At 38.6% G+C, this 12,801-nt stretch overlaps 1 protein-coding gene across 2 annotated transcripts in view; it reads right to left on the bottom strand.

Annotated features, from left to right (window-relative positions):
- LOC137257619 (E3 ubiquitin-protein ligase RNF31-like) overlaps positions 1-12,801 on the bottom strand; it is a 375,097-nt gene that overhangs the window by 37,646 nt on the left and 324,650 nt on the right. Inside the window, exons 20-21 of one of the 2 annotated variants that reach the window (XM_067794941.1) lie at positions 6,451-6,564; positions 2,307-2,452 (exon numbers count right to left, since the gene is read on the bottom strand). In XM_067794941.1, coding sequence (XP_067651042.1) covers positions 2,307-2,452; positions 6,451-6,564 — 260 coding nt within the window. The remainder of the gene's footprint in view (positions 1-2,306; positions 2,453-6,450; positions 6,565-12,801) is intronic. The other variant, XM_067794942.1, reaches the window with a different exon arrangement.

Raw genomic sequence — 12,801 nt, 5'->3', positions numbered from 1 at the left:
TCCCCACAATGGCAAAATATTCGTATGAAAATGGCTACTAGTTATGATTATATGTACCAATTTTGGTGAAGAAATAGAGAACGGTTTCAGAGTTCTGCTACAGAAAAGAGCACTACCATCAATTTGAGTCAAACTTGTTGCCATGGAAATGCTAAAATTATTTGACCCAGAATATTACCACATATGAGATGAATGTTTGACTTATCAGGGTAAGAAAATTTGTTTTTGCTAGGCATTGTCTTATATGCGGGGATTAAGATTAGAGTGTATATTTGTCTCATATACAGAGCCAGAAATAGTTTTCACCTGTGCACATGTTCCCCCACGACCTACTGGTGAGTTACTTTAATATAAGGAGATGAATTCTGATGTAATGGACGGAACAATTAAATACCTGAAACTAATTTGCTCTATAAATGTAAAATACTTATGACCATACCTAAGGTTATGTGACAGCGTTTTGCTGTATTGCTGGATAGTTTTTATGTAAGGAGCAATTTGACCTGTCACCAATTTGGTTTTGCATAATCTTGCTATTTCCATCAGAAAACTTGTCCAGGAATTTTAGTGACACAAAATATGTACCGGTATACACATTCATTTTCTGTCACTTGCACTTCATTTCGAGGACTGAGTAGATGCAATATGATAGTGGTTGCTGTGACCCCAGTAGAGTAACAGAGATGTTTATTTAACTCATTAAGGCCGAGAGCCGCATATGTGCGGCAAATTAATTAGCTTCTCACAGCGAGAACTGTGCATGGGCAGGAATATAAAGCACCTCTCATTTAGCGAGAGCCGCACATGTTCGGCAGGAGGAAGCACCTCTGATTCAGCGAGCGACTCACATGTGCGTTTTACATTTTAAATTCATACTGTACCTATTATTTCAATCAATTTAGTAGTACTGGTACTTACAATACCATCTTCTAGATGCAAATACTACCTAATAAACATAACACAAGACACAAAATATCAAAGACATACAAAGCATTCAGAGTGGAATACTTTGAATTTACGTTGTAATAGTTTATATAATGAATTGTAGACATAAACAGCAATAATGTATTACACTCATGTTTGTTTAGATTTTAAATAAACCAAGTTACTAATTTAGACCTAACTCTATTGCGACTGTTGATTTTTCATAATTCTTAAGTTGATAATGCTACACAATCAAAATTTAAAAGGAGGACTCCAAAACTATCAAAAGGCACCAGTGCTCCATGAGACCAATCTATGTGTTAAGTTTGGTGAAGAAATATTGAACGGTTTTCAGAGTTCTGCTCAGACAGGATGCATTTTAATACCCCCACCCCATCCCAACGCAAAACTTGCTGCGAGGGATAAAAATGCCGAAGCTTTGTAAATAGCAAAAGGCATCAATATCTGTCTGAAATAGCTGCTAAGTTTTGCTGAAAGATATTAAATAGTTTTCGAGCTGTGATCTGGAAACTACGCCCATCCCTCCAGTTTGAGACCATGTCCGAATCATTTCCATGGAAACCCAGAAAATGATGAATTACAAAAACCTGTAAATACCAAAAAGCACCATGGTGGGGTCTGCCACATATATCTATCATCTTTTGCTGACAGATATTAAGAAGTTTTTGAGTTGTGCTCTGGAAACGAAACAGACCTTTCCCTTTTGAGTCCGAAATATTTCCATGAAAACCAAGAAAATAACAAATCACAAAAATCTGTAAATAGCAAAAGGCACAACCACAGGTGCAGATTATTATCTGTATCAATTTTGGTCCAAAAATACTGAACGTTTTTTTAGTTCTGCTCCGGACACAAAATGATTACAGACGGACTAACAAGGGTCGACTATATTCCCCACATTACATGCCGGGGGATAAAAATGATCAAACAACATATTGAAGGTACAGTGCACTTTCCTTACATTTTTTATTTCCTTTTACTTTCCCTTGGGATTGTTTCAATGAGACAATTTCTAAACAGACCCAAAAATCTTATAAACCTTATCATTCGTGTTCAAATGAAGAATATCTTTGTTGATGGATAAGCCTGAAGACTCATGAGAATAATTGCAAATTAACAGTAGGATTGTTTAAATCTTAGTGGCATCCATTGTAGTATGTAGGCTGAATGTTTTAGTGTGGAAAAGTCATTGCATGGAATTTGTAGCCTGTTTTGTTTTTTTTTACCTGTCCTCTCATACAAGCATTCATGTTTAATTCAGGAACACAGAGAATGTTTTTTCTTCAGAAATCAGTCTTATATCCCTTTAACCTTGGTGTGACCTTTTCTATCTATTGACTTTGGACAGCTGTATTCCCAACCTGCAAAGTCCTGCATTTCCCTCTTTCACTTCTTTGCCACAAGCTTCATCTTGACGACTGCCAACTTCTCCATCCTTCTGTTCCATTACTGGACATGCTCTGAGGGCCTGACCTGGCCCTTCTGTATTGAACTGTACTTGGCCAAACTTAGAAACAGAAGAATGAAAATCAATGGTTTATGTCAGACAACAGTTGAAACCAGAGACATTGAAATAAAAGATTCTGCTTATCATGTTGGTTACAATCCATCAATATTTCAATATTTTCTTGATTCTTATGTGGCCTTTGACATGCATATTTTGATAATCTGAGCTGCATCGTTCTTTCTTAAGAAATACAGTTCATTCTATCACCATGTATACTGTAATAAAGCACACTTTTGCCCAGAACTATTATAGTTAAAGCACGAGGACGTATTGTGGTAGAGCGAACTATATTTCTTTTCTAAGATGCCGTATTAAATCATTTCTAAGCCTAATTTCGATTAATCTATGGCAGAAAAGAAATGACGGTGTCTGTGACCTAAATTAAGAATCCTCACACAGAGTTAACTGACACGCTGTTCTTTTGACGTGTCAGCCCCCCTATGTTAAAACAAACGTTACAAGAAAAACAAAGGATGAACAATTTGGTGACAGTTTATGTTCGGGTTAAATATCTTCATGATTGGATGCCCTAAAACGTTCCTACCATAAACATGTATCATTGGCTATTTTCATTAAATAAATCACTTGACAACTGACCACCAATACCCATTCGTACAACTTTGAAGTATTTTCAATAACGATAATAATTCTTAGAATACTAACTCTAACATCTGATTGCCTTATTTCCTGAAACTTGTTTCTGATCCACAGGTTTAACTTCAATAAAAACAACATACATATATTGTGTTGGCCAACTTCACCATGGTCTTCCAAAGCTCTCTCAGAAGGAGTTGTCTCGACTGACAGATTGGGAAACTTCACAATTTTTCCCTAGTATACTTTGAGTGAAAAAATCTCTGGAATTCCCAGTGGAGGCATGGGTGGATGTTGACCTCAAATGTTAGATGTAGTAGTATTCTAAGCATTGTTAATAATGCTTCAAAATATGTCATTCTAACAGCTGACCTCTTACTGATAGTGTTGGTGGGTCCAGAGTACCCCAGAATAGGCTAGGAAGACAACCATATTACTTACAAATCTAGATTTTCACTCATAAGATAATTAGACATGAGTTTGGTTGTTGTGACTACACTCTTGCTGCTTCAAGGCTATAGCCTGGGCCTTAAGGAATGCAGTCTTCCAAGCAGGATCGGATATTTTCACTTTTTCTAATGGTTTTAAGTGGATGATCAATAAGACCACTGACAAGTCTCATTTCTGAATGAAATGTAGAAAACAGATCTGCTTGTGGTTGTTCACAATTAATTGTTATTTGTAGAATTGGCAAGTCATAAAGTTCCCTTGTAAGATCCTTAAAGGGGCACTGATGCGGAGCAATTTCCGTGGACTGGTGGTTTCTTTTGTTATTGTTTTTCTCCCGTGAGTACCCGGATGATATCCCAGAATTCGTGACTGGTTCGTGATTTCTGCTGCGCCTCCCATACGTGCAATTGATACTTTATGTGTAGACTGATCAACAAAGATGAAGTCATTTTACTTCGTTATCATCAAAACAAATCAAACACCCTGAAGTCTCTCTCTCACACACACACACACACACACACACACACACACACACACACACACACACACACACACACACACACACACACACACACACACACACACACACACACACACACACACACACACACACACACACAAAACAAACAAAAATGTTAGGACTTAAAAATAACAAAGTCAGTGTAGGTCTTTATATTTTGTCTTATCAACCTAATTAGTTCCTTGTCAGATTTGTATGCATTTTGAAAGTTAATAAAAAACCCACAAGATCTGCTTATACTTGCAGTGAATTTCTAACATGATTTTAATATCTAAATATTGTATAGACTTCCAACGTTAATCATATTTCACACACACCTTATTTGCGACCTAGCGCATGTTTTCTGTAATACAGATTCTGTTGAATGCTACAAGAAATAAATTAAAACAAAATGCAAATATTAAATTTAAGACAGACGAAAATTATAGCAACAATGTCAGGCTATTACCTCTTTCAGGAATGTATGAGTCGATGCAAGAGTTATCACTTCATATTCAATTATGTATTATTATCAACTTAGAATTATGAAAAATCAATAGTCGCAATTGAATTAGGTCTAAATTAGCAACTTGGTTTATTTCAAATCTATACGAACATGGGTGTAAAACAGTATTGGTACTTATGTCTACGATTCATTATATAAACTATTATAATGAATGGTTTAATTCAGAAGAAGGTTTTGTAACCATGTCACCAGAAATTCAACTGCAGAAATAGTATTTTGGTATTCACTCCCAATGACAAGTAACAAACACTTGCCTCCTGTAACAACATCTCATAATCCCCTTTCTCGCAGACATGTGTTCATTTACCTGTATAAGCCCATGACATTGCTAGCAATTGTTATCAAAACACCTTAATACTTCTGACTAACACAGAAGGTAACCTCTCTCATAAGAAAAGCTGATCTTCAACCAGTACTACTAAATTGATTGAAATAATAGGTGCAGTACAAATTTAGAATGTAAAACGCACATGTGAGTCTCTTGATGAATGAGAGGTGCTTTCTGCTGACAAACGTGTGGAAACGTGTGAATAAGAGGTGCTTTTTATTCCCGCCCATACATGGCTCTCGCTGTGAGAAGCTAATTAATTTGCCGCACATATGTGTCTCTTGGCCTTTATGAGCATAGATACATACTGACTGAAACAAGAGTCATCAGAAGATGACATATCCCCCCGGCCCCCACATATCTGAAAGGACAAGTCATCTGACGGTAACTTAATGTCTTCTTAGAAACGAAGCCCATCCATCCATTTTGAGACTAAGTTCGAATTGTTTCCATGGAAACCAGAAAAAATATATATGCCAAAACTTTATAAATAGCAAAAAGCATGACTCTGTAGTCTGCCTCAAATATCTGCTACCTATAAGTTTTAGTTCCCTGGTATTTCAGTGCTTCACAGAGATGTCAACGCAAGTCTTTAACAAACAGAAGTTCAGTGACTGAGATGATCAGGAGCTGTCTGCTTCGCATTCATTGAAGCTAACTAGCTACTTGAATCTGATGTCATTCCACATTTTCAGTGCTGTAGTAGTTATGATGACAGAATTGAACAGTACAAAACTAAGTACAGTGTAGTCTATTTTTTTCAATGGTTTGACTTTAACAATATGGGCCTTCAGATTTCATTCATGACCTGCAGATTATAAAGCCTGTAGGCAGCTGCAGGCCCTGGGGATCAATTGGTAAATTAAAGTACTGCAAACATTGTAAGAAAATATGGGAGAAAATTCCTCATCTTAACTTACTGGAAACTTCTATACTCCTGCTATTGATTTTATGGACTTGATCCTAACCACAAAGTCAACTGTGTGAGAATAGTATATTTAGTGACTCTGTTATTATTCCCTATCAAGGGGTGTAATATCTGGCATCTTTTATTGATAACTGATATTATTCGAGTTAGGACTTGCATGAATTGTTTCTTGGCCTCAGCATCAATGGTGACGGGAAAAGTTCAAAGTCAATATTTTGCAAGAAGACTTTCCTGTGTATTTGCAAACTGAGCTGTCAGGTAAACTGACGTGTATCAATACAATTACTGTCCGTTTGATATCATTTTAGACTGATGAATTGTTCACCATCCCAAAATCTAACAATTGCAGGTGTGGCAGTTCCACCTGTGAACTTCCAGTTTCACTACACATGCTTGTTGATTACCCCACATAAGAAATAACGAAAAGTGACAAGAAAATAATTATTGTTTGTGGAACAACTTTTTGTCTGTCCAAAATAATGATACTAATGATCAGAGTTAGGCTTTTGGTTTTGTTGCAATTATTAGGTTTTGTGTGACTGAGGAATTCATCAGACAAACATTAAGTCACATGGACTATAAAAATAAAAGCATATTCTACAACTCTAAACTTACACAATATAGTAGATATCATATTTTTGGCTAAACAACATCTCTTCATGTGTATTCATACCTGCAGCAATTTCTGTAACTCAGCAATATCATTGTCCCTCAGGTAGAAGAAGCAGTCACGAGGATGATGACAGTGTAGTCCTTGTGTCAGACATTGCCTGAACTTTGTGCAGATCTGTAAGCATACATGACAACTAAATGAAAGATCTATCCTCGAATGACAAATAATCACTGAATTTCAACCAGAATGTAATACAAGGTAGATACTTATATGCACTGATAACACTATAATAATGAATGTTATTTTTCACTGTCACAACATTATCAAGTAAATGATGATATGTGACCATTGCTTGATAATGATGTTGGTATCCACACTGAATAATTCACCATCACAAAGGAGATGTATAGAGTGGTGTCGGGTATTACCGAACAAGCGCCTATTACCGAACAAAATTCAATTTCCGCATTGTTCACTCAATTTACCGATCGCTAAAGTATTTTTCATGCGCATGCATAGAAATGGAAACATCCTCCACCGGAAAAACAACTGTCTGCTCCTTAAATATACTTTAAAAGACGCTGAGATGAAAACTGACGAAAAGACAAGCAACTAGCATCACATCCTAAACCTTGTGTGTATATTGTCGATAGGGTGGCTAAGCCAAAGAGTCTTGGTCAGTACTGGGATACCCCATTCTAAATATAGCAACATGTCTATTTAAGTGCATTACGCAATTCCAAACCATAATAAAAAGCTTTGTTAGCCATATATGGACTGTACCGTCTGATCAACACTAACCCATCATTGTGCAGACCTGTCGTCCTTTACCGAACAAGCACCATTGACCTCAGCAATTTTCCCTTCTCTAATTTATGCCTATGGCCTTTTTTGTCGCTTATTTGTTGATACTAAAACCAACGGCATTAATTACTTTATCTGGTTTATAAAGTGTCAAGACAAACACAAAACACGATAATTTTGCGAGTTTCCGGTCTCTAGTAGGTGTTAGAATTTAACTTGTCCTGTATTGGGAAACATCCCTGCTGAAAAAAACATGATGATTGTTTGATAGAGGAATCGGTTTTACTTTTCAAGCTATTGTGTTCTCCCAAGCCAAGTCAGACATTAACTCCCAACATTACTTCCTGGCACAACTTACTTTCACATCAGGAACATGTTTGTTGAGGCATGTCGATAAACGTTAGAGATATTCGACCATGACCTTATAGGAACATCAAGGGCAGTTAATTTCACGACTTTGTTGAGAGTGGTTTCGCTTAGACTGTGAGTGATGGGTGCCTCGCACGTCATTTAATTACTTTCACCCTTGTCCCTGTTGAAATACGTGAATGGTGTCTCCCAGAAAATACGTCCACATATCACAAAGTGCATACACGTTAATCATCTATTTATTTCGTGTAAATTATTTTTTTGTACTTTTTTATTTTGTTGGGTTTTTTTGTATTTTGACGTGAAATAATGTCACTGACACTGTATGAATTAATGCCCATATGCCAAAAATGCCCAGTGCTAAAAGTTAATTCAACACTCTTTTTTAAGGACTCTTCGTTTGAGGTTTTCTTCTGCTGATGCTTCGAATAGTGACTGCTTGCTGCATTTTGAACAAAAATGAAGGAATATTTCAGCTGTGTTTGAGCCTACTGTTTATCAAATCATTTAACTGATATCGTTAAATTATACGTAAGTTGAATCAGATGTGCTTTTTTGTTAACATGCTACCTGTTTACCTAGCTTAACTGACCATATTGTATCAGCAGACTCGATATACAGTCTGATTTATAGTTTGTAGTTCATTCAAATTGCTTTTTCACATACCTGTATTTTTTACGTTTGACTATGTGTTGTGATCAATGCCAATCATAAGATTTTCAGTCAGGTGGTTAAGATCAATACTGAAAGGATTTTCGTATTTGTAATAACTGATGACCGCAAGACCTCATAATCCCCAGCGTCGTGGCCTAACTTTGGTTGGGGTGGCTATATCCAGTGCCTTTCAAAGTTATACATGGCACTGTCATGTGAAGAATCGTTCATGACAACTTTGGTCCAGAGAGAACAAGAAAACCCCTCTGCTGCACGCAGGTATTAAAGACATTTTATCTGGTATGTAGTTGCTCAGCACCTGACACATGACAAGTAACTTTTGTGCCACGAGAAGTGTGTTTGACTCATGCTCATATGCATAAATTGCGCACATATACACATCAAACAATAACATATCTGACCTTGATTACAACGACATGTATGCTCTAATACATGTGTAATAAATGGGTTATAGTAACACTATTACACTATACCGTTATAGGACGTATACCTGGCATATCAGTACATTGAGTGAAGACACTTTTGAATATTAAGACCAGGACAATCTGCAACAATCTCTATATAGACTCCCCGATTAAGATAAGACAACACCACTATACACAGCTGGTCATCTTTTATTCTTTCAAAGATTACAGTATAATTACATTTATTCGTAACAAACTCTTCCTGAAACTGCAAGCAAATCTACATGAATTCCTTTTCCTCAAAGTGTCGAGTGAAAATAAATTCACAGAGGACCTAAGTGCACTTTTCAATTATTGGTGAGTTGGTTTGACGTTCAACACTATTCCAACTTTATACTGGAAAAACTGACAGTTAGATAGCGTCAAATATTTGCCTGAAACAGGTTTACTAGGCGGGATCAACTCGTCTTCACACGTGAATATGATGCACATTGAGAAGTTCGATGTGTGTATAAATTATTGTTATGTGTGATGAAACAGAGTAGGAATTAGGCTTGATGTGGTGTTAGCTGTTCGGTAATACCCGACACCACTCTACTAGGCACATAAAGAAACTGTGCATACAAAAATTTTAAATCTAAACTGATCAAACCTGAGTAGACACATAAGAATTGAAACTCAGATATAAGTGACATGTATCCAACATGCATGCACGTGCCACGTTCTGAGACGTTAGTGGTTTCGTCTTTGAGACGTGCAATACATTGTTGCACATGCATTGCGGGTAAACTCAACCCCTACCCTTGTGAATGTCAAAAAATCAAATGGTTATTGAAACGCATAGCATGCCAAGGCTAATGTCTGCACAACATTATGAGGCCATTGGGTTGGTCCATAGGAGAATGTTTTAATGACACGTGACTGCACATTTCCACTGCCACCGGAAAACCATTTCTGCACTGGTGAGACACTACCAGAACACAATTGACATCATTGATCGGCCATGTTCTGTATGTCGACATGTAACAATGCAAAGAGAGAACAGATGCATAAGGGTGACCCATCTTCGCCACAGGTTTCAGACAGCAGTGATGACTGCCCGGACCATCCCAAGACCTTGCTGTATTCACCCCAACACAGTTTGACAGTGTCTATGTCATCACAGGATCAGACCACGACATCCCGCCATATGACCTATCTTGACACAACATCATCGACAAGCTCACCAAATGTGGTGCAAAAATCATGTCAGACTCTTGTTTTGGTTTTTGGTTGTTGTTTTTACAGATGAGTCCAAGTTTAACATTACCAGTAGTATAGGGAATGACAGTTCTGGCTCACTTTCAAGAAATGTCTCTACAAAGCCTTATTTACTAAATAAGGCTTTGGTTGGGACCTTAGCTCTTGCTACTATTACCCCTACTACAAAAAGGTTGGGTGCCTATGTCACGTTTATATCGATGAAACAGTTTAACGTGAACCGCCTACGATCTCTTTGGTGTTCATAATAAAGGCTTGCTGGGCTTTTTGTATCCCCTGTGCTATGTACTTTTTTTTCTCGTCCTCGCTGATAGCAGACTTACGAGACTTGGATCGAATATCTTGTTTCATTCCGTTATATTTTTTGAGTTCAGAGAGGATTGAACGAAACTCCTCTTCTGAGATCTTACTATCAGAGAGTGCCGTGGAAATACGCTCACTCACTGTGTTCAGCTTTGCTTCGGCCAGAACCCTGATCTCGTCGTGTTTCAATGCCTTACGGTGCAGTCTGCGTGATACCAACTTAAGCGCCAACCCTAACACCCCTGACAACCCTGCCGTTATTTCAAACCCTAGCACTATAGGTGCGGCCACGATGGTAGCTAACAACCCAACGCCTGCCGCCCCTAGTCCCATGCTGGTTGCCATAAGGGCAGTGTCAGCCCCGTCCACGATATTGAAAGCTCTATTGTACTTCTTACATAGTGCTTTCCGCGTGTCACGGTCTTGTTCTAGTTGGCGTTTCACATCACATAACTGCCTCAAGCGGAACCCATCTACGGTTTCCAACGTCTTCGCTACTTCCTCTACAACTGGGTACAGACCCATCCTATAATATATATTATGAAAGATATTTTAATTGGGTTTCAGTTAATAGTCTATCAATGAATTTGAATTCTACAAGTTCTATACAATTAGTCAGGGTAATAGGTGAGAGGCTAATAGACTTTCCTGTTGTAATAAAAACCCCACTGAGACTTATTAAGCTGGTTATAGGACCCGTGGGGGTATCCTGTTGTATAATAATACGACAATATTGGTGTATGTGTTCGTCATACCAGTGGATTGACACCCCGGGTAAAATTTGGCATACTCTTGGGGGATTTTCATTGTCTAAAAACCAAAAGAAGACTTCTATGATGAGTGTGAAAGGGGAGAATCTTCTACTATCAAAATCTTTGATATAAGGATTATTGCTAAATGTTAATTTATTTTTTGTCATAGTCCTTAACCCATTTTTTTCGACCTCAGTAGATATCATGGGTATTAATCCCTTCTCCGGAATGAAATCCCCGGGCCAGATACCGTTGTTCCTAATCTTAGAGATCCACAACTTATCTGTGTCTATTGTAATATAAGGTGAGGTGGGTGTTAAGTTGATCAACCATTGGGGCTCTTTTAAATCTGATAACAACACCCGTCTGTACACGTTGTCTTTGAATTGCAGGATATATAAGGCGTCTTCCTCACCAGGCTGATCGAATCCCTCCGTATCTCCTAGGTCGTTAAGTGTAGTGTTGGGCCGATGACTGGTCATTATTATACCATTACGATATAATTTCCAACTGGTTTTTTTATAATAGTTCAGGGGTGAACTTCATACCCATGAAGTGTATGTTGGCAGGCAGGAAGATATTGGTTAGTGATATCTTGTTTTCCACGATCACGTTGACCCCCTGCAGACTGGTGTTGGAGTCGGCACCCACCCGCACGTAAACGTTGCAAACTTGATACTGGTGTCGTTTCACCCACCCGAGTTTGATCCCCTTCACTATCTCAATATTATTCCCTGATGGTTCCCCTAGGTAGACTTTGATGATCAGTGTTGAGTTTGCCGGCAGACTCTCTAGTATACTGACCACGCCTTCGAATTCAGATACCAACTGCAATTTCACGTTTTGTATGGTTGGTTTACTCGATAGCATATGAGCTGCCATAGTGTTGAGTGGGCTTACGACTATGCTACGTCTCTGAGTTGGGACGTAAGCCACGAGTATGGTTCCATTGTTCACGACTTTGTTTAGGTGGTTGTCTTTGTTATCCGTGAACACGTAGGGAGAGACGAGTCTAATATTGAGAAACCAGTCGTCGTTATCGGGTACAACACCCACTTGTCATCTTCGGTGAAGACGAGCATATATGGCTTGTTTCGGGCGACGGTAGTGCTCTCAACATCGTCTAAGTCGAACAGTTTACCCCCGAACGATGGGTATATTATCCAGCTATTATCACCGGTGTTGACAAGGGAGTACTTAGTGTTTACTGTTGCTCTTGTGGTATCTATCATATCACTTAGGGCTCCACCGGAGGGGATTTCAACGCGTTTGTAAATGTTGTTTTTCAGTTGCAAGGCGTACGATGTACCATCTACTCCGGGAGCGTCGAAACCGCTCGTGTCTCCGAGGTCGGAGATCCCGATATTGACGCATTTTTTCACTCCAGGTCCTTGTGCGCTGGTCATTTTACATGAAGCGTTAAGCTGAGGTATCCTATATTTACAGGATTATGATTTATATCTAACACCGATATTGTCACCTCAGGTATGTTGCCCTGGGTTAATTTTTTATACTGCCGTGGTGAAAACGACTCGGTTCTACCGTCGTTGTATTTCTCAGTTTTCACCGGCACTGCTCTCAGTATAGTGGAAGGGTGACCTCCTTGAATGTTGTACGTTGTGCTCACCTGACTGAGATGAATGTACAGCTCTCGGTACGGTACTAGGTCGGGTAACTTCGTGCCTGTGACGGTTGTTGTTGGTTTTATCTCGTCAGGAGACATACCGAGTATCCTCGCTAATGGTCGGCCGAGCCTCAAGGGGTTTCTTCCGTTGTTGATTAACACCACTGTACCGTTTGAGTCGTTCATCTTGAGTTCAGCTCCCAGGGGTTTGAAGACCTCG

The sequence above is a fragment of the Haliotis asinina genome, chromosome 12 (assembly GCF_037392515.1).
Source record: "Haliotis asinina isolate JCU_RB_2024 chromosome 12, JCU_Hal_asi_v2, whole genome shotgun sequence".
Lineage (NCBI taxonomy): Eukaryota > Metazoa > Mollusca > Gastropoda > Lepetellida > Haliotidae > Haliotis > Haliotis asinina.
Note: the sequence above shows the minus strand (reverse complement) of the source record. Positions and strands in the feature narration are given on the sequence as shown.